The sequence below is a fragment of the Carcharodon carcharias genome, chromosome 17, assembly GCF_017639515.1.
Source record: "Carcharodon carcharias isolate sCarCar2 chromosome 17, sCarCar2.pri, whole genome shotgun sequence".
In the NCBI taxonomy this organism is placed as follows: Eukaryota; Metazoa; Chordata; class Chondrichthyes; order Lamniformes; family Lamnidae; genus Carcharodon; species Carcharodon carcharias.
Window position 1 is genome coordinate 91,830,551 of NC_054483.1, and position 21,518 is coordinate 91,852,068.

The 21,518-nt window shown below is 47.8% G+C and overlaps 1 protein-coding gene across 1 annotated transcript in view; it reads right to left on the bottom strand.

Annotated features, from left to right (window-relative positions):
* LOC121289677 (cilia- and flagella-associated protein 46) overlaps window positions 1–13,732 on the bottom strand; it is a 243,587-nt gene extending 229,855 nt beyond the window's left edge. The window contains exons 1-6 of the mRNA XM_041209300.1: window positions 13,619–13,732; window positions 13,175–13,306; window positions 6,852–6,916; window positions 4,494–4,658; window positions 1,676–1,799; window positions 739–833 (exon numbers count right to left, since the gene is read on the bottom strand). Coding sequence (XP_041065234.1) covers window positions 739–833; window positions 1,676–1,799; window positions 4,494–4,658; window positions 6,852–6,916; window positions 13,175–13,306; window positions 13,619–13,732 — 695 coding nt within the window. The remainder of the gene's footprint in view (window positions 1–738; window positions 834–1,675; window positions 1,800–4,493; window positions 4,659–6,851; window positions 6,917–13,174; window positions 13,307–13,618) is intronic.
* Window positions 13,733–21,518: the final 7,786 nt, after the last annotated feature.

Genomic DNA, 21,518 nt, shown 5'->3' on the forward strand with positions numbered 1-21,518 from the left:
GCCACTCCAGGAATCAGTCTGCTGAACCTTCACAGCGTCCGTTTATGGCAAGTGTATCCTTTCTTAGGTAAGGAGAGCAAAACTACACACAATACTCCAGGTTTGGCCTCACCAAGGCCCTGTACAATTGCAGTAAGGCATCTTTGCTCCTACACTCAAAGCCTATAAAGTTCTGTCATCACGATTAATCAGAATTAATTAGCACTGTAATTATATCAGTATAATTTGCTCAGATTCATCATTATTCTTAACTTCTTTCCCCAGAATTCTCTTTGCTATGCATCATTTCAAAGGCCCTGTCTCTTCACTTTGGACAATTCACTGCATAACGATACTTGAGCAGGATTTCCCAGTCCCGGGAAAGCAAGCTGGGAGGCAATGGGATGCGGGTGATGACAACAAAATTGCATTCAAACACATCAGGATGACTCCCCAGCACTATCCCTCCACTGGGGAAGTTTCCTAGCGGTGGGACTGGATGCCAGAGCAGCTGCCTGCGGAACAAAGATGGGCAGCCAATTTAAATAAAAATAAAGACACTCTGTAGAGGACACTGTGTTGTTTTGATAGCTGGCTGAGAGGAATTTCCAATTGAAAATCCGATACTCTCTGGGCAAGTCTACAAATGGTTAGTGCCATTTTTTCATTGCTGATCATAAAATTCAGTCCAATTTCATACTTTTCCAGCAATTTATACTGTTATTGCTTTCTATCAAAAAAGAAAAGCTAGATACTTACGATTTCAGTCTCTGAATTTTATAAACTACTGTCAGTTTGATGGACCCTTTGACGTCTTTAGCCACTTTGAAGAAATCCACAAGCTTGTGATACACCTAAAGTACAACAATTTCATATTTAAAATGTGTCCTCAAAAGTAAGTAAAATACTTGGCCTCAGTATTCTTAGATTAAATGAAGAAACCGCATACTTATAAATCTGGAAACACAATTTATTTACATAGATTACATTCCGGTGGTTCTTCTGTACAATCCTCCAACAGAAATAGTCTAAGAATTGTTTATTTCACATCAAACCCTTACATAAACTAAAAGATTTTGACTCTTCCATGAGGGTTTTGTAGTGCACAACATTTGATCATTGAAAATAATGATGATCATTGAAAATAATCAATAGTTAAATACTCCTCATAGTAACTAAAATTAATCACTAAGGTCTAGGAAGCAATTTTTAGTGAGATATTTCGCCATCCCAAGTTCTGACTAGCCTGAAAAACAAATAAATATTAACCGACCTCAAACTTCAGTTTCCTCACTAAACAATTAAACTCTAATTGGCCCTTTATCAGAAGACAAACAGATTCTGCATTGCACAAGACATTTAAGTTCTTATAAATTTATTAAATTTGGAATAATTACTTTTAACAAAAATAAATGAAAGAATGCTATTTAATGTTTTTCTTCTGAATTTTGAGAAGTATCCTGTTTAAACAAAAAAAATACAGTTTTATGCAAGCAGCTTATGCTTCTTGTACTATTAAGAATCTTACCCATTTAGTAGACTATGATGATAATAAAATAATGTAAAACAATCCTGATTAAACCTAAATATCCTCTTTCATTACTATGGATTCATTTTCAATATTTTAGCTATTCAGCTAAATTATTTGTGCAGAATAAAATTTGTATTTTTTAATGTCCAAGTAAAGGTATTTTACCTGTATAGAAAATATCTTCTTATACATATGTGGAACATGAGTTTGAATAAATTCTGCTGTACTATAGGCAAACATCATTGCGTCTTGTGTTTTTCCGTCATCCAAATAGCATTCAATAAGTGCACTGAAAAAATAATTAGAAATGCTTGTTGGAAACTCAAAAATAATGTAACACTACATAATTTATAACTAATTTAAATTTAAAATTATGATTAGCCTTTCATTTGAGAAGAGCTTTCCAGCGCACACCCACTCCCGCCACCACTGATCGGAAGTAAGCCAACCTCAACTAAATTTTCCCCTTCCCAGTTCAGGAGCACTAAGGCCAACTGTAATATTCCATCAACAAAGCTAGCACAGAATGGGAATTGAACATGGTCGTTTCGGAATGAGTGACTCAATACCATATGGTGATGCTTCAGTATCTAAGCCAGAATAGGAGGTCCCCAGCGCCACAGACGCCAGTCTTCAATTCGATTCACTCCATGTGATATCAAGAAATGGCTGAAGGCAATGGATACTGCAAAGGCTATGGACCCTGACAATATTCCGGTAATAGTACTGAAGGCTTGTGCTAGAGAACTTGCCGCATCCCTAACCAAGCTTTCCAGTACAGCTATAACACTGGCATCTACCCGGCTATACGGAAAATTGCCCAGGTATGTCCCATACACAAAAACCAAGACAAATCCAACCCGGCCTCAAGTGGCACTTGCTTAGCAATAACCTGTTCACTGACTCCCAGTTTGGGTTCCGTCTTGGGCCACTCAGCTCCTAACCTTATTACAGTCTTGGTTGAAACATGGACAAAAAAGCTGAACTCCAAAAGTGAGGTGAAAGTGACTGCCCTTGACATCTAGGCCGTATTTGACAGTGTGGCATCGAGGAGCCCTAGCAAAACTGGAGTCAAGAGGAATCAGGGGGAAAACTCTCCACTGGTTGGAGTTATACCTAGCACAAAGGAAGATGGTTGGAGGTCAGTCATCTCAGCTACAGAACATCACCGTAAGAGTTCCTAGCATCTTTGGCCCAGCCATCTTCACCTGCTTTGTCAATGACCTTCCACCCATCATAAGGTCAGAAGTGGAGATGTTCACTGATGTTTGCACAATGTTCAGCACCATTCAGGCTCCTCAGATACTGAAGCAGTCCATGTCCAAATGAAGCAAGACCTGGACAATATCCAGGCTTGGGCTGACAAATGGAAAGGAACATTCACGCTACACAAGTGCCAGGCAATGACCATCTCCAACAAGAGAGAATCTAACTGTTGCTCCTTGACGTTCAATGGCATTACCATTACTGAATCCCCCACTATCAACATCCTGGGGGTTACCATTGACCAGAAACTGAATTGGACTAGCCATATAAATACTGTGGATACAACAGCAGATCAGAGGTTAGGAATCCTGTGATGAATAATTCACCTCCTGACTCCCCAAAACCTGTCCACCATCTACAAGGCACAAGTCAGGAATGTGATGGAATACTCCCCACTTTCCTGGATGAGTGCAGCTCCCACAACACTCAAGAAGCTTGACACCATCCAGGACAAAGCAGTCTGCTTGATTGGCACCACATCCACAAACACTAACTCCCTCCACCACCAATGCACAGTCGCGGAACTGTGTACCACCTACAAGATGCACTGCAGGAATTCACCAAAACTCCTTAGACAGAACGTTCCAAAACCACGACCACTACTATCTAGAAGGACAAGGGCAGCAGCTAGATGAGAACACCATCGCCTGGAAGTTCCCCTCCAAGTCACTCACCCTCCTGACTTGGGAATATATCGCCGTTCCTTCACTGCCGCTGGGTCAAAATCCTTGAATTCCCTTCATAACAGCACTGTGGGTGTACCTACACCACATGGACTGCAGCGGTTCAAGAAGGCAGCTCACCACCACCTTCTCAAAGGCAACGAGGGACGGGCAATAAATGCTGGCCCAGCCAGCAAAGCCCACATCCCGAAAATGAATTTAAAAAAATGAAACTATAACACTCATTCTGTGCATCTGACTTGCAAAGATACTTTAGGTCAAGGCCGGTGAAATGCTACTGAATCTGTCATGCTCCTCATTTTATAAACCAGTGCTACCACATATAGCACTAATATGCTAATTCCTGTCCCTCCACTCATGGCTGACAAATGCCAGTGAGACAAATTTCACATCAAGTCCAATTTTAGCAAACCTCTGTCTCACCTTCCACAGTGCTGCCAAATTTCATAATGTTTCTCAACAGTGATGCCAGGTGAAAGCAGATACAAACCACATCTTGCCAAAGTCCATAAGCCCCCAGCAATATGGCTAAATGTCAGGCTGCCATCCACATTTGGTCAAATCCAAACCACTCTCCAGTGGTACCAAAGTCCAAATCCATTCCCCAATGTTACCAATGTGCATTCCCCATGTGCAGCCAAATCCTCTAACCTCTCAAGTACTGCTAACTGTTTATAATACTTAACAAAACTGTATATTGCAATTTATCAAATAGTAGCTGTTTTCTAATTTCACAATCAATTTTTAAACAAAATTGATAACAAAAAGGAACATGGCTTGAAACTTTCCCTTTGATAATAATAAAAATGAAAGAATTTTGCATTATATGGTATTGCCCCCTTTTTTAAACAGCCACAATACAATACATTGATATTATTTGGTGGACTGAAATATTACAATATTGCCCTTGAGAAGTTGAAGCTACAAAGTTATAATTACAACAATACTAACCGCATACTTTTTTATTTCATTGATGATACAACTTCGGTTTGAACATGTGGTTTCATAGTAAAGGAAAAAAATAAATAGCTTACATCCTTAATTGAGCCCTCCATTCATAGTCCAACTCTTTAATGGCCTGCAATCCTTTTATAACTTCAAGGAGACTTCTGGTGACATGGTAATAGGAGCCAGGCTTTAAAAATGGCCTTATAATCTTCCAGTATAAAACGGATGCATTGTATACCAAGAAATAGTATCTATAAAATAAGATTTTTTTTTAATGCTCACTTTTACAGCATAACTATTAATCCATTATTTAGGATCTTTGATCTAAGAAATGTAAATGTGTTAGAATTAGGATTTTTTTTTCTGGGTTTTGTTTTTGGCTTTTGTTCCTTTGAATCCAGTCACACTACATAACCAATTAAACAAAAATATGGCAGTCCAGTTTCCAGTAGCAAGTCTGTTTTGAGATAATACTGCAAGTTTAGTTGACTACAACCTGGAGAGAGGAAGAATTCAAACTTAAATAATCCTATACAATTAGTTCAGATTGTGGATGGCTGTTAGTTTCTTTTTAAATTTTAAGTAGTCGAATATTCAAGAGCCAGCAAATCCCAGTAATACTTTTCTGGGATATAAAAGACCAATTCTGTTTAAACTGGAAAGTGAGTTTGGGAACTTTCATTTTGAAAATCCTGAAACACCATAAATCAAAATAACTGGTATTATCCATATGCATCAAAGCAGAGGGAAGTAAGTGATGCATCTCCACTGCACATGGAGTGATCATGCCTGTGGCATTCCCTTCATGTGGGCTTGCAGTCCTGCAGCAACACCGAGAGCAACAATGTTGATACATGATCAGGTTTCCTTAAGTAAATGTGTGTCATCCTAGATCTGAGTGTAAAGTACTCAGCAGAGTTGTATTTTTTAATGCCTTGCATGTTGTGCTACTGGTATTTCACCTGTCTATAAAAAGATTTGAGAACAATGCAAAAATGTGGGAGTGAACAATGCAAAGCAGCAGCTGAAGGTACAAACTTTGAAAACGCCTGTCTAATACTGCTGAAAAAAAAGAAAGATTTAAGGAAAAAGACAATTTATCTTCTTTTCCCAAGCATATAACTACTTGCATGTTATATCAAAGATATCTGAATTATTTTGTAATTATAAAATGACATTTTCATTAAACTGAAATTATCATAAAAGCAAAATACTGCGGATGCTGGAAATCTGAAACAAAATCAGATGCTGGAAAATCTCAGCAGGTCTGAAAGCATCTGTGGAGAGAGAACAGAGTTGACGTTTTGAGTCCATATGACCCTTCTTCAGAGTTAGAAACGTGATGAAATTTATACTGTTTAAGGGGGGTGGAGCAGGTGAAGCTGGATAGAAGGCCAGCATTAGGTGGGGACAAAGGAGAGATTGACAAAGATGTCATGAACAAAAGGACAAAGGAAGTGATGATGGTAGTGGTAAGGGCTAAAATAGCTTCTGATAGTGGCATTAAGGTAAGGAAGCAGAATGTGATAATAGCAGGACAAGAGTAAGCACTCTGAAAAGAACAACATGAACAAGTAACAGATGGTCCTTGTGGGGGGCAGTCACCCAGTGTGTGGAACACCAAATGGAGACTGGGCGACCACTTTGCGGAACACCTTCGGGTCTGTCCGCAAGCATGATCCAGGCCTTCCTGTTGCTTGCCATTTCGACACCCCATCCTGCTCTCATGCCCACATGTCCGTCCTTGGCCTGCTACAATGTTCCAGTGAAGCCCAATGCAAACTGGAGGAACAGCACCTCATCTTCCGATTAGGCACTTTACAGCCTTCCGGACTTAGCATCGAATTCAAGAACTTCAGACCATGAACTCTCTCCTCTATCTACACCCCTTTTTTTAATCCCTTTTTTCAAAATTCATTTTTATTTTTATCCACTTATTGTTATTCATTTTTATTTTCATTCATTTATTCATTGTTTCATCCCCTTTTTATTCCCCCCTTTTTTTAATCCCATTTACAATCCCTTTTTTCCCCCACCAGCATCTCCTGCTCCCCACAAGGGTCATCTGTTACTCGTTCATGTTGTTCTTTTCAGAGTCCTTGCCCTTACCCTGCTATTATCACATTCTGCTTTCTTACCTTAATGCTATTATCAGCACCACTTTTAGCCCTTACCAGTACCACTATCACTCCCTTTGTCCTTTTGTTCATGACATCTTTGTCCTTTGTCTCCTTTGCCCCCACCTATCACCGGCCTTCTATCCAGCTGCACCTGCTCTGCTCTCCCCTTAAACAGTATAAATTTAATCACATTTCTACTTCTCTGTAGCTCTGAAGAAGGGTCAGACAGACTCAAAACGTCAATTCTGTTTCTCTTTCCACAATGCTTTCAGACCTTCTGAGATTTTCCAGCATTTTCTATTTTTGTTTCTAAAATTATCATACCTCTCTTCAGCTTTTGCGTACGTTATAGTCGTAAGGATGCACCGTATAGCCTTATTTAAATCAGACTGGAAGAGAAAATAAGCCATTAGACAGTCAAAATGATTTACCTTTTCCAAGAAAAGGAATGTAAACTTAGAAATGGGACATCTTCCCATTGAGGATGTTCACACCATTCTACATTGACACTTTTGATTATGACAAAAAGCTTTAAATTTGAAATAAAACAAAATATTAGAATTACACAAAACAGTCAGCTTTTGCAAAAGAAACACTGGTTAAAGTTTTATCAAGCATTCGTGAATTTCTGATTTGTACTTCATGTTTATCAAACTGCATGCAATATGATTTGAATAAGTATAACGAAGTATTCATCCCTGTTCCTCACACTATGCAATTCAAAAATATGAAAATTATATTTGCAATAGTTTCACAAACTCCATTAGAAGAATACTGCATGATCGTTTGAGCATAAATCCCACTGCAGAAAGCATTGAAATTAAACTATCCAAATTAAAAAGACATTGGAGTGAACTTTAACAACCAAATGCGTGGATTGGGGTCAGGTGAGATGTTATCATTTTAATGTCTGAAGCTCCTTTCCCCCAGCAACCCCTCCTACCCCTCTAACTTGTGAGAGTAACCCTCCATTACCAAGCTCTCCATAAACTGAAAAAGATCCCTGACAAACGTGAACTGTTTTTTGCTCTCCACAGATGCTGCCAAACCTGCTGAGTATTTCCACCATTTTCTGTTTTATTATCCATGGATTGGCACTGATCTGGCCATAACAAAGGTTGCCACAGAAAATAAATGTTCTTTCTGGTAAGGATATATTTTTGGATAGTAATGAAGGTTTCTTCAGTATCTAGGGAAGATTAGAAGATTATGGCAAGCCCTTCTGCTTTCTCCATCCCCATTTCCTTTAGCAACCTAGGATGCAAGCCATCCAGACCAGGCAATTTATCCACTCTAAGCATAGCCAGCCTTTCCAGTACATCTTGCCTGTCAATTTTCACCCCATTCATTCCTCCACCATCTCCACTTCTACCGATATTTTGTCAGTATCTTCTTCTTTGGCAAACAGTGATACCAAAGAACTAATTGGCCTGGATCTTCTAAGCAGCTTCCAATGGTTGCTGGATTGCCACTGCGCTCATAAAGTCCCCCGATTAGATGGGTGAAATGAATAGGTGGGTGAGGCAAATAGATAGACAGAAGTAGTCAGGTCAGGTCTAGTCAGCGGACAGTTAGGTGGTTGGGGGTGTATTCGGATTGTGGGGAGTACTCAGGTTGGATCAGGGTAGTCAGGGCATCAAAAGAAGTGGTCAGAGGAACACGGATAGTTGGGGGTGTCAGTGTGAGTAATTACGGGGATCAGTTCTGGAGTTGGCCAAGAGTTAGGCTAGGATTTTTTCTGTCTAACATTCCCGAGGCAACTATGCAGGACTGTCTGAAGTCTCCAACTCTAGCTCAACGTTAAAGACATCTGTGGAGGGTCCCAGGGAGCAGGAGAATTGCCCGTCTTAAGTTCAAACATCCCAAGCAATGCCCACTTAGGTCAGCATGTCAGGACTTCTGCAGGGTCCCAATGTGCATTTTTGGTCATCCGTCCAGTCTCCAACAATCTGGAGACCAAAACATTTGGCTTCTTGCCAAATGTAGTATTCTTGCTTTGCCTTGTGCTGCTAAGCTTTTATCACCTCGGTGTCCCTAATAGGATCCACACCACCTCTTACTACCCACTCATCAATAAAAACTTATATAGTGACATCTCCCAGTCAGATACAGCAAAACTGACAGTTGATCTTATTTTGATAATTGCTGTTATGATACCTTGATGCTAAAAGACATCACCTATCTTTGCCTCCGACCCCCTCTCCATCTCGGCATCCCCCAGCCCACAACCCCATCCTGCATTCACTCAGTTGTAGCATGGGGTCCCTCCATGATCCTGGGCCTCAGGCGTGTGCAGTGCCACCATCTTCCACCGTTCCCGCTGGCATTGGCAGAATGAGAAATTGTCGGCCTCTGGTTGGTCAGCAGCTCTTGTCTTACTCAGGGACCTCAATCCCGAGGTGGGCCTTACAGCAGCCAACTAAGTATCTGAAGGGTACTTGATTCCATCAAACCCCCCCCATGGAACTGATGGGATTTCTCCACCTGTTCTCAAATTGGTGGGCAAGACCACCATCAGCCCAGCAAAAATCGAGCCAGTGTTTCTGCCGGGAGAAATGCAAAGTCCAATCTTTTGGTTCAAAATCACAGTAGTCTTGTGAATATAGCTAATCAAATTATAGATTTTTTATTGCACTAATAGATGTATTGTTCTCTAATGCCTATTATATATCAGAAGATTACATGTTCAATCAGATATCATAAACTGTCAATTCATGCTGTATCTGACTGGAAGAAGTGACTATATATCAGTTTTTATTCTCAAGGCACTGTGGGCCATCAGCAGCAGTATTGCATTCCAACACAATCTGTGACCTTGTGTCCCAGTATATCCCTCACTCTACCATTACCATCAAGCCAGGGACAAACTCTGCTTCAAACAGAATGTAGGAGAGCGACTGAGGAGCAGCACCAGACATGCATAAAAATGAGGTGCCAGCATTGGTGTTGTAGCAACACAGGACCACAAGCATGCTAAATAGGAGAGGCAGCATGCTATACTCAAAGATAAGTGATCCCACAACCAACGGATTAAACCAAAGCTCAAGCCCTGCCACATCCCGTCGTGAATGATGGTGGACAAATAGACAACCAACCAGAGAAGGAGGCTCCATGAATATATCCATCCCCAATTATGGCAGTGCCTAGCATGTCAGTGCAAAAGACAAGGTTAAAGGGATTGCAGCCGTCTTCAGCCAGAAATGTTGACTGGATGATCCATCTCAGCCTCCACCTGAGCATCCAACAGCACAGATGTCAATTCAATTAACTTCACATGAAATGAAGAAACCACTGACGGCACTGGATAGAGCAAAGTTATGGGCCCTGACAACATTCCGGCTGTAGTGCTGTAGATGTGTGTCCCAGAACTAAGCATGCTCCTAATCATGCAATTCCAAAACAGCTATGACACTGGCATCTATCCAACAATGTGGAAAATTTCCCAGTTATGTCCTGCCCTCAAAATGCAGGACAAATCCAATCTGGCCATTACCACCCCATTTGCCTACTCTCAATCACCAGCAAAGTAATGGAAGGTCTCAACAACAGTGCTATCATATGGCACTTACTCAGCACAGTTTACATTCTCCAGCGGCACTCTGCTCCAGTCCTCATTACAGCCTTGGTCTAAATATGGACCAAAAAGCTAAATTCCAGATGTGAGGTGAGAGTGACAGCAAGGCAGCATCTGACACAGTGTGGCATCAATCAGCCCTAGCACAATTGAAGTCAATGGAAATAAGTGGGAAAACTTTCCACTGGCTGGAGTTATACCTAGCACAAAGGAAGATGGTTATGGTTTCTGGAGGCCAATTATCTTAGCCTCAGGGCATCACTGCAGGAGTTCAGCTAGGCACTGTCTCAGGCCCAATCATCTTTAGCTGCTTCATTAATAATGTTCTTTCCATCATGAAGTCAAAAGTGAGAATGTCTGCTGATGACTGCAGTGTTCAGTTCCATTTGCAACCCATCAGATAAAGAAGCAGTCCATGCCCACATGCAGCAAGACCTGGACAATATTCAGTCTTGAGATGATAAGTGACAAGTAACATTCATGTCACACAAGTGCCAGGCAATGATTACCTCCAACAAAAGAGAATCTAATCATCTCCCCTTGACATTCAATGACAAGATGATGAGGAGCATGGACAGGGTAGATAGGGAGCAGCTGTTCCCCTTGGTTGAAGGGTCAGTCACGAGGGGACACAAGTTCAAGGTGAGGGAGGTTTAGGGGGGATGTGAGGAAAAACTTTTTTTACCCAGAGGGTGGTGACGGTCTGGAATGCGCTGCCTGGGAGGGTGGTGGAGGCGGGTTGCCTCACATCCTTTAAAAAGTATCTGGATGAACACTTGGCATGTCATAACATTCAAGGCTATGGGCCAAGTGCTGATAAGTGGGATTAGATAGGTAGGTCAGGTGTTTCTCACATGTCAGTGCAGACTTGATGGGCTGAAGGGCCTCTTCTGCACTGTGTGATTCTGGGTGACATCACCATCACTGAATCCCACACCATCAACATACCAGGGATCATACCACATAAATACTATGGCTACAATAACAGGTCAGAGGTTGGTAATTCTACAGCAAGTAACTCATCTGTTGATTCCCCAAAGCCAGTCCAACATTTTCTAGGCACAAGTCAGGATTGTGATGGAATACTCCCCAGTGCCCTGGGTAAGTGCACTTAAGAAATTCAACACCATACAGGACCAAGCAGCCCATTTATTTGGCACTCACTCCACCTCCTAAACATATGTCCACCATATGTGCACATTGGCAGCAATGTGTACCATCTACAAGGTGCAGTGCAGCAATTCATCAGGCTTCTTCAACAGCATCTTCCAAATCCAAGACTACTACCATCCAGAAGAACAAGGGTAACAGATGCATGGGAAAACTATCACCTACAAGTTTCCTTTCAATTCATACAACATCCTCACTGTGAAATATATTGCCATTCCTTCTCTGGCTGCTGGGTCAAAATCCTGGAATTCATTTTCTAACAGCATTGCGGTTGAATCTACGCCACATGGACTGCAACAGTTCAAGTAGACAGCTCACCACCAAGCTCTCAAGGGCAATTAGCAATGGGCAACAAAGGCTGGCTTTGCTAGTGACGATCATCCCATGAATAAATAATTTAAAAATAGTATTGTCAATGCTAGGAAATGGAATGCTTTTCCACTCTGGCCACCCTGTTTCAGCATTATTTCTGGGTCAGCTGTAACAGACTAACTGTAGATACAAAATAAAACTTCTTTATTTCTATCCAAAAATGCATCTTCACTAAAAATATCAATTTTTACCCCCAGCAGCCAATCTTATTGTCTCTGTGTGGGACAGCAATGTCAATGCTAATCTATAGACAGTTTTGTGGTGCAGGGTTGCTCCCAGTTGGGATAAAACTTTCAACTTCATGCAAGTCATTAAAATAGAAACTTATTTCATTGCTTAGGTTGGCTTAAAACCCAGTTGGTGAAAGGGCAATCCACACACTCCCCCACTGTCCCATCATATTTTGACTTCCATGGAAGTGAAAGTCAGAATAGATATATAAGCAACTGATCCAATATCACCAATTTTACACTATCATCCAAAGTCAAAATCACCCCCAGTCTTTTTTGGAGGATATTGATTGGAGGAAGAATGTTGGCCACTGGGAAAATTACCTGTTCCCCTTGAATTCATTCCACCAAAACAAGATAGTGGGGTCTCAATTTAACATTTAATCTGGAGAATATCACCAACAATGTGGCACTCCCTTAGTACTATATTGAAACATCAGCAGAGAATTTGTGCTCAAATCCTGGATTGGGTTTCAGAAGCAAAAATGTAAACCACTGTGCAACATTTTCAAAGTATCACAAGTATGAAAAACAAAAATAGTGCCAGCCATTTCACATTCATCTGCTCTGCAGCTGGAAGTTTGCAAGCTCCAGTCAAATAATAAATATCCTTCAATAATATTAATGAAGTGATAATTAGACTTTAAAGGTAAATGGTAGGAATAATCAGCAGAATTGGATGCGCCCTATCCATCTTTGTCAAAGCAAATCCTGAGCATTTTGAGACCTGGGCTTCATTTAAATGCCACTGATGATCTGTGGTTGTTAAGTGAGCACCCCACTGCAACTTACCAGCAATGGGAAAGTAGAAAACGCTGAGCTCCTAAACCATTTTAGGAGCATCCAACATTGGTTAGGGACACTTCGCCCATTTGTGCCTGGAAATTACAACTGGTGCCCCACAACTTACAGAGGACCCCCAATGCACACACTTAAGAAGCATCTGGCCGATTGCTCACCTGTTCACAGGCTCATCTTGTGATTCAATAGGATGGCCTTGGTGCCCACCTGCATGCCAACCACCTACTTTTCAAGTGAGAAATGGGTATCTGCAGTTAAAAATCACTCCCTTTATCTTTTAATAGGAAAAGGAAACTTGGATTACAACAAGATGTCATCTGGCTTGTCGTGAGCAATGCCTCAAGAGATCTATAAGCATTTTCTACATATAAGCACACATACATGCATGGTTACAAATAAACTTTTCACACAATTCTGAAAGTTCTCTAATTTTGACATTTAGTAGCCAATTGTTAAGGATGTTTCTCTAATGAAATAATTTTACTATTGTATTCACTTACAACGCTCACAGAAGAATTCGGAGCAAACAGTTGAGCTTGGCAAAGATATGCTCGACCCAAAAACTGATTGTGAGGAAGTGTTCCCTTGAAATACATATCCAGGCAATCCTGGCTAATATCTCGGTGTTCAAACTATGAAAGAAGAGATTCTGCATATATTACAGGAGTGACTTGTAATTTTTACAAAATATATTAAAATACAAAAGATATCAGTTACAAATAAGAAATGTGACATCACTTTTATTTTCTCTCTCTTCAACTATGCTGGAGATAAAAAGCTTGAAAACCTAAACATCTATGTAAGCTTGGTTTGCAAGCTATACCAAATCCAGAATGTCATTGGGAATATGAAAAAAGAATAAAAAACTGCAAATGCTGAAATATACAGCGAAGCATTCAGCATCTCAACACCAGATCTCATTATAACACTAGAATGGAGCATGCGCAATCTGCTGCCCTGTCGTACTCCAGGCATGCACTGGAACTCTTGGGCCTGCCAGGAATGGAATCCTCAGCCTCCGCCTGGAACAAAGTAAGCTCACGTTTCTTGACAGCCATCGGTAAGGCACAAGTCTGGAGTGTGATGGAGTACCCTCCATTTCTCTGGATGAGTGCAGCTCCAGCAACAACCAAGAAGCTCAACACCATTCAGGACAAAGCAGTCCATTTGATCAGCACCCCATTCACCACCTTAAACATTCACTCCCTCTACCACTGATGCACAGTGATAGCCATATGTACAATCGCCAAGCCTCCTTTGATAGCACCTTCCAAAACCGCAATCTCTAGTATCTCAAAGGACAAGGGCAGCAGGTGCATTAGGAAGTTTCCCTTCAACTCATGCACCAGCCTGACTTGGGACTATATCACCATTCCTTTACTGTCACTGAGCCAAAACCAGGAACTCCCTCCCTGACTGCACTATGGGTGTACCTACACCGCATTAGCTGCAGCAGATCAAAAGAGTGGCTCAGTATCACCTGCTCAAGGGCAATCAGGGATAAGCAACAAGTGCTTTGGACATTCATATTACATGAACTCATAAAAAAATTGCTGTTAAGTATCAAAATTGACTAATATTGAAGCAGAAGGAAAAATACTTGCACATTTCAAGCCTGAAATTGGGCCAAAGGTTTCAACATTCAGATTGAAAAACAAGCTTCATTTTATATTGATTATAGATGTTTCACTACCTGCAGTGCCAGCTCTGCACAGAATACATACAAATCCGGACTAACAGTCTCTAGTCCAGCTAAAACAGGTCTCTCTTCAGAGGCTACTTTTATTAAGTCATAAGCTTCTTTCAAAGTACTGAAATCTGAAAAATAATTCAAAGGAAATAAATTTGATAAATTTAAGTGTTAAACATTTTAAAAATTCCTGGTACAGACCATTGTCCTAGATTTTATTTGATAAATAAAATTCCACTCCACCGCTCCTCTCCCCCACCTCCTCTCACCCCCACAAATCCCTTCCCACTCACACACTCAGCATCCTCCCCCTCCCCTACCCCCAATGATGCTTCCCCCCAGGCCCTGCCCCCCTCACCCCAAACAGTCCTTTCCCCTCACCCCTCACTCTCAACATCCCTTCCCCGAACACCCTACCCATCACCTTCCTCCATCTCCCCAACACCCCTTCCCCTCACCACCAACACCATACCTTCCCCAACCCTCCTTCCCCAAACGCCCTACCCTCCCCCCAACTCCCCTTCCCCCAACTCTTCTTCCCCCTTGTATTTTTTCAAATGCTAAGAGAGAGTTTATAAAATACAAGAAGATATTAAAGCCTCAAAATAACCATTAGTGATATTACCAGCCAAACATTTAACAAATTAATGACATTTCACTCCTGACTATTTAATCAGAGGTATTGTTAAAATAAGCAGATTTTTACCTGATTAAAATAGGATAAAAAGGAAAGTCATGATAAAAAGTTAAGCATTCATTTACTACTATCAGTAACAGTTACTACTAGGCTTAATTGTTTGACATGTCAAGGAACTTTTTCCCGTCCCTGTATTCATTAGACAAAGTTAGTGGATAGCATGCTGACAGAGAGCAGCAAATACCATTCTGAATTCAGTGTTACAAGGTATTCAAGTGCATTACAGGTTGATGGAAGCAGCTGATCTCTATTGTACTTCACCCTTGTACTTCTGTCAATTCAATCTCACTAATTTTAGTGATAGCACACATTTTCAACTAACATTCAACATTTTATATTTATTAGTGTTAAATTTCATTCACAGTTTGACTACCCAGTTGCGTACTGTGTGGTATAATTGAGGAGCAGTCAACCAAGGAAAGCTGAAGCAATACAAGATAGGTTGCCACCAGGAGGCAGTCTTGCACTGTTTGTCTTTCACAATGCTGCAAGCCAGAACAGCTTTAAAAGAGTTCATTATTGTGTTAACACTTTGCTTAATCTAACGAACAGTAGATTCCAGTGGACTGAGATCAAATTCTCCTGCTCAGGCAGCAGTGTGTGCATTAGATACATTCTATTAGAAACTGTAAGGTCAGTGCGAATCAGCTTCACTCTGCATCAAAGCTGAGTTAGTGTGAATGTGTAGTAGAGTCACCATAACCAGCAGAGGAAGACATCTCTTCAGATTTTACACCACCCGCTTTACACTCCCAGATTTTAATGCGATTGTGAGACAGTTTCAGTGAGGTAACTGTGTTAAAGTTATGAATACAGGGAACAGGGATGATGCTTCAGCTCAGTGAACAAGCAGTCTTAGGATATCAAAACACCGCCAACATCCCACCTCCCCTCCACCGCTCCTCTCCCCCACCTCCTCTCACCCCCACAAATCCCTTCCCACTCACACACTCAGCATCCTCCCCCTCCCCTACCCCCAATGATGCTTCCCCCCAGGCCCTGCCCCCCTCACCCCAAAGTCCTTTCCCCTCACCCCTCACTCTCAACATCCCTTCCCCCAACACCCTACCCATCACCTTCCTCCATCTCCCCAACATCCCTTCCCCTCACCACCAACACCATACCTTCCCCAACCCTCCTTCCCCAAACGCCCTACCCTCCCCCCAACTCCCCTTCCCCCAACTCTTCTTCCCCCTCAACCCCCTCTTCCAACCCAACTGTCACTTCCTCACAACTATCCCTCCCCTTACCCCACTCTCCCTCCCCTCGCCCCAACCCCCCCGCCCCAATCCCCTCCTCCCCAACCCCCTTTCGCCTCTCCCCATCTCCCCCCAACCACCCTCCCCTTCCCCCGATCCCCTCTCCCCTTCCCCCGAACCTCTCTCCCCTTCTCCCGACCGCCTCTTCCATTCCCCCCACAAACCCCGTCCCTTCCCCCCACAAATCCCCCTCCCCTTCCCCTTCCCCAAGTCCCCCTTACCACCAACCCACCTCCCCTTCTCCCAACCTCTTCTCCAAACCCATCTCCTCCATTCCACCCCCCTCATTTCCCCCAACACTCCTTTCCCACAAACTCCTGTCCCCCTAACACCCCTCCCTCACAACTATCCCTCTGCCTTTCCCCAAATTCCCATTCCCCCCAACACAACTCACAACTCTCATTCACCCCAACACCCCCTTCCCCCCAGCTTCCCCTTGCCCCCCAACAACCTCTCCCCTCAACATCCCCTCCCATTGCCCCCAACGCCCCCTCCCATAACCCACTAATATCCCCTCCCATAATCCCCAACATCCTTCCCAGTTCACCCCAACCCCCACCTTCCCCCCGAACCACACTCCCCGACACCCTCCCCTTGCCCCTAAACCCCGCGACCCCAATCCCCTCCTTTTCCCCCGACACCACCTGCCCATCCGATGCCCCATCCCCTCATCTCCATATCTCAATCCCCTCCATCCCCCCACCCCCCTCCACTTCCACCCTATTCCCCCTCCACTTCTGCCCCCCAGCCCCCTTGGCCCCCACCCCCTTCCGCACCCCCATTCCCCATCACCCCCGAACCCCATCCCGCCCCCGGCCCCCATCCCGCCCGATCCCCCCTTCCCCCACGATGCCCCAATCCCCCACCCAATTTCCCCATCCCCCACCCGATCCCGCCATCCCCCATTCCCCATCCCCCCTCCTATTCCTCCATCCCCCCCCTCCACTTCCTTTCCCAAAACTCCCCAACTTGCCCTTCACCCAACACCCCCTCCCATTCCCTCCCCAACCCCCTCCTCAACACCGTCTCCTTGCCCCTGAATCTCCCTACCCCAGCATGCTCCCCTTCCTCCAATACCCCCTTCCTCTCTACTCCCCCTCCCCTTTCCCTCAACTCCCCTTTCTGCAACTCCCCATGACCCACCCTGCACTCCCCCATCCCCTTCCCCGCCCGAACCACTCTTCCCCCATTCCACCCGACCCCCCTAGCTCTCCCTTAACACCCGGTCCCTCCCCCCTCCTGACCCCTACCCCCGCCCCCCTCCCGATCCCTTCTCCCCCCCTGTTCTCCTGACCCCCTCTTTGCCCACCTCTCCCCTCTCCCCCCTGTCCCCTCTCCCTCCTCCCCCCAGAGCCCCTATCCCCCTCTCCAACCTCTCCCTCCCGACCCCCTCTCCCCCTTCCCCCGACCACCTCTTTGCCCCCCGACCCCCTCTCCCCTTCACCCCTTCCTCCAGACCCCTTCTCCCCCCCTCGCCCCTCCACACAGAACCCCTCTCCCACCTCCCCCTATCCCCCCCGACCCCCTCTCCAACCTCTCCAGCCCGATCCCCACTCCAACCCCCACCACCCCCCTCCCTGACCCCCTCCACATCCACCCCTCCCCCCCCACACCCCCACCCCCTCCCCACCCACCCCTCCCTACCCACCCCTCCCCCTTACACCCCCACCCCCTCCCCACCGACCCCTCCCTACCTCCACCACCCACCCACCCCTCCCCCACAATCCCCTCCCCACTTCCCCTCCACCCCCCGCCCATCCCCCCACTCGTTCCAAACCCCCTCCCCTCCACTCTACCCCTCCTCTCACCCCCCACTATTCCCCTCCTCCACCCCCCCTCCTCCCCACTCTCCCACCCCTTCCCCCCACTCTCCCCCTTCCCTCACTCTCCCCCCATTCCATCAGCCCCAATCTTCCCCTCCTCGCCCCCCCAACTCTTCACCTCCACACCACCCCCACTCTTCCCCTCCTCCCAGCCATTCTTCCCCTCCTTCCCCCCCGCCCACCCACTCTTCCCCTCCTCCCCCCAACCACTCTTCCCCTCCTCCCCACCACCCACTCTTCCCCTCCACCCCGCCACCCACTCTTCCCCTCTACCCTGCCACCCACTCTTCCCCTCCTCCCCGACACCCACTCTTCCCCTCCACCCACTCTTCCCCTCCCCCCACTCTTCCCCTCCCCCCACTCTTCCCCTCCTCCCCCCCACTCATCCCATCCTCCCCCACTACACCCCAATCTCCACACCTACCCCCACTCCAACCCCCCCTTCCCCCCCACTCTCCCCCCTTCCTCCACCTCCAATCTTCCCCTCCTCCCCACACACCCCCACCCTTCCCCTCCTCCCCCCCCACCCACTCTTCCCCACCTTCCCCCCACACCCACTCGTCCTCTCCTTCCCCCCCCACCCACTCTTCTCCTCCTCCCCCCCCACCCACTCTTCCCCTACTCCCCCCCCACCCACTCTTCCCCTACTCCCCCCCCACCCACTCTTCCCCTCCTTCCCCCCCACCCACTCTTACCCTCCTCCCCCCCCAGCCACTCTTCCCCTCCTTCCCCCCCACCCACTCTTCCCCTCCCTCCCCATCACCCACTCTTCCCCTCCTGCCCCCCCCACCCATTCTCCCCTCCTTCCCCCCACCACCCACTCTTCCCCTCCTCCCTCACCCACCCACTCTTCCCTTCCTCCCCCCACTCACACTCTTCCCCTCGTCCCCCTCACTCTTCCCCTCCTTCCCCCCGCCACCCACTCTTCCCCTCCATCCCCCACCCACTCTCCCCCTCCTCCCCGCCACCCACTCTTCCCCTCCTCCCCGCCACCCACTCCTCCCCTCCTCCCCCCCCACCCACTCTTCCCCACCTCCCCGCCACCCACTCTTCACCTCCTCCCCCCACCCACCCTTCCCCTCCTCCCCCTCCTTCCCCTCCACCCACTCTTCCCCTCCCCCACTCTTCCCCTCCTCCCCCACTCATCCCCTCCTCCCCCACTACCCCCCCACTCTCCACCCATACCCCCACTCCAACCCCCCCTTCCCCCCCACTCCCCTCCTTCCCCACACTCTCCCCCCTTCCTCCACCTCCAATCTTCCCCTCCTCCCCCACGACTCTTCCCCCCCACACCCCGCCACCCTTCCCCTCCTCCCCCCTACTCTTCCCCTCCTTCCCACCCCACCTACTCTTCCCCTCCTCCCCCCCACCCACTCTTCCCCTCCTCCACCCACTCTTCCCCTCCTCCACCCACTTTTCCCCTCCTCCGCCCCTTCACTCTTTCCCTCCTCCGCCACCCACTCTTCATCTCCTCCGCCCCCCACTCTTCACTGCTTCCGCCCCCCCCGACTCTTCCCCTCCTCCCCGCCACTCTACCCCTCTCCCCCTTCTTCATCTCCTCCCCTCCACCCCAAATCCCTACCCCCACCACCTACCCCCACCCACCCCTCCCCCCACAATCCCCTCCCCACCTCCCCTCCACCACCCGCCCATCCCCCCACTCATCCCCAACCCCCTCCCCTCCACTCTACCTCTCCTCTCCCCCACCACTCTTCCCCTCCTCTCCCCCACTCATCCCCTCCTCTCCCCCACTACCCCCCACTCTCCACCCTTAACCCCATTCAAACCCCCCTCCGCCTCCCACTCTTCCCGCCTTCCCCCCACTCACCCCCCTTCCCCTCACTCTCACCCTCTTCCCCCACCCCCAATCTTACCCTCCTCCCCCCCAACTCTTCACCTCCACATCCCCCCACACTCTTTCCCTCCTCCCCCCCACTCTTCCCCTCCTTCCCCCCCCACCCACTCTTCCCCTCCTCCCCCCACCCACTCTTCCCCTCCTCCCCGCCACCCACTCTTCGCCACCTCCCCCCCACCCACTCTTCACCACCTCCCCCCACCCACTCTTCCCCTCCTCCCTGCCACCCACTCTTCACCTCCTCCCCCCACCCACCCTTCCCCTCCACCCACTCTTGCCCTCCCCCCACTCTTCCCCTCCTTCCCTGCAACTCCCCCCCCACACCCCCCCCACCCTTCCCCTCCTCCCCCCCACTCTTCCCCTCCTTCCCCCCCCACCCACTCTTACCCTCCTCACCGTCACCCACTCTTCCCCTCCTCCCCGCCACCCACTCTTCGCCACCTCCCCGCCACCCACTCTTCACCACCTCCCCCCACCCACTCTTCACCACCTCCCTGCCACCCACTCTTCACCTCCTCCCCCCACCCACCCTTCCCCTCCACCCACTCTTGCCCTCACCCCACTCTTCCCCTCCTTCCCTGCAACTGCCCCCCCCCCCACACCCCCCCCCACCCTTCCCCTCCTCCCCCCCACTCTTCCCCTCCTTCCCCCCCACCCACTCTTACCCTCCTTCCCCCCACCACCCACTCTTCCCCTCCTCCCCCACCACCACCCACTCTTCCTCTCCTCCCCCACCCAGCCACTCATCCCATCCTCCCCCCACCCACTCTTCCCCTCCTCCCGCCCCCTCTCTTCCCCTCCCCCCCACCAACTCTTCTCCTCCTTCCCCCCACCCACTCTTCCCCTCATCCCCCCCCACCCAATCTTCTCCTCCTCCCCCTCCTTCCCCTCCTCCACCCACTTTTCCCCTCCTCCGCCCCTTCACTCTGCCCCTCCTCCGCCCCCCACTCTTCCCCTCCTCCATCCCCAACTCTTCATCTCCTCCGGCCCCCACGCTTCCCCACCTCCCCCCAACTCTTCCCCTCCTCTGCCCCCCACTCTTCCCCTCCTCCCACCCCACTCTTCCCCTCCGCCCCCCCACTCTTCCCCTCTCCCCCTTCTTCATCTCCTCCCCTCCACCCCAAATCCCTACCACCACCACCTACCCCCACCCACCCTTCCCCCCAACAATCCCCTCCCCACCTCCCCTCCACCATCCGCCCATCCCCACACTCATCCCCAACCCCCCTCACCTCCACTCTACCCCTCCTCTCCCACCCCACTATTCCCCTCCTCCACCCCCCCGCCCCCCACTCTTCCCCTCCTCTCCCCCACTCATCCCCTCCTCCCCCACTACCCCCCACTCTCCACCCTTAACCCCATTCAAACCCCCCTCCCCCCCAACTCTTCACCTCCACACCCCCCAACTCTTCACCTCCACACCCCCCACACTCTTCCCCTCCTCCCCCCCACTCTTCCCCTCCTTCCCCCCCACCCACTCTTCCCCTCCTCCCCGCCACCCACTCTTCCCCTCCTCCCCC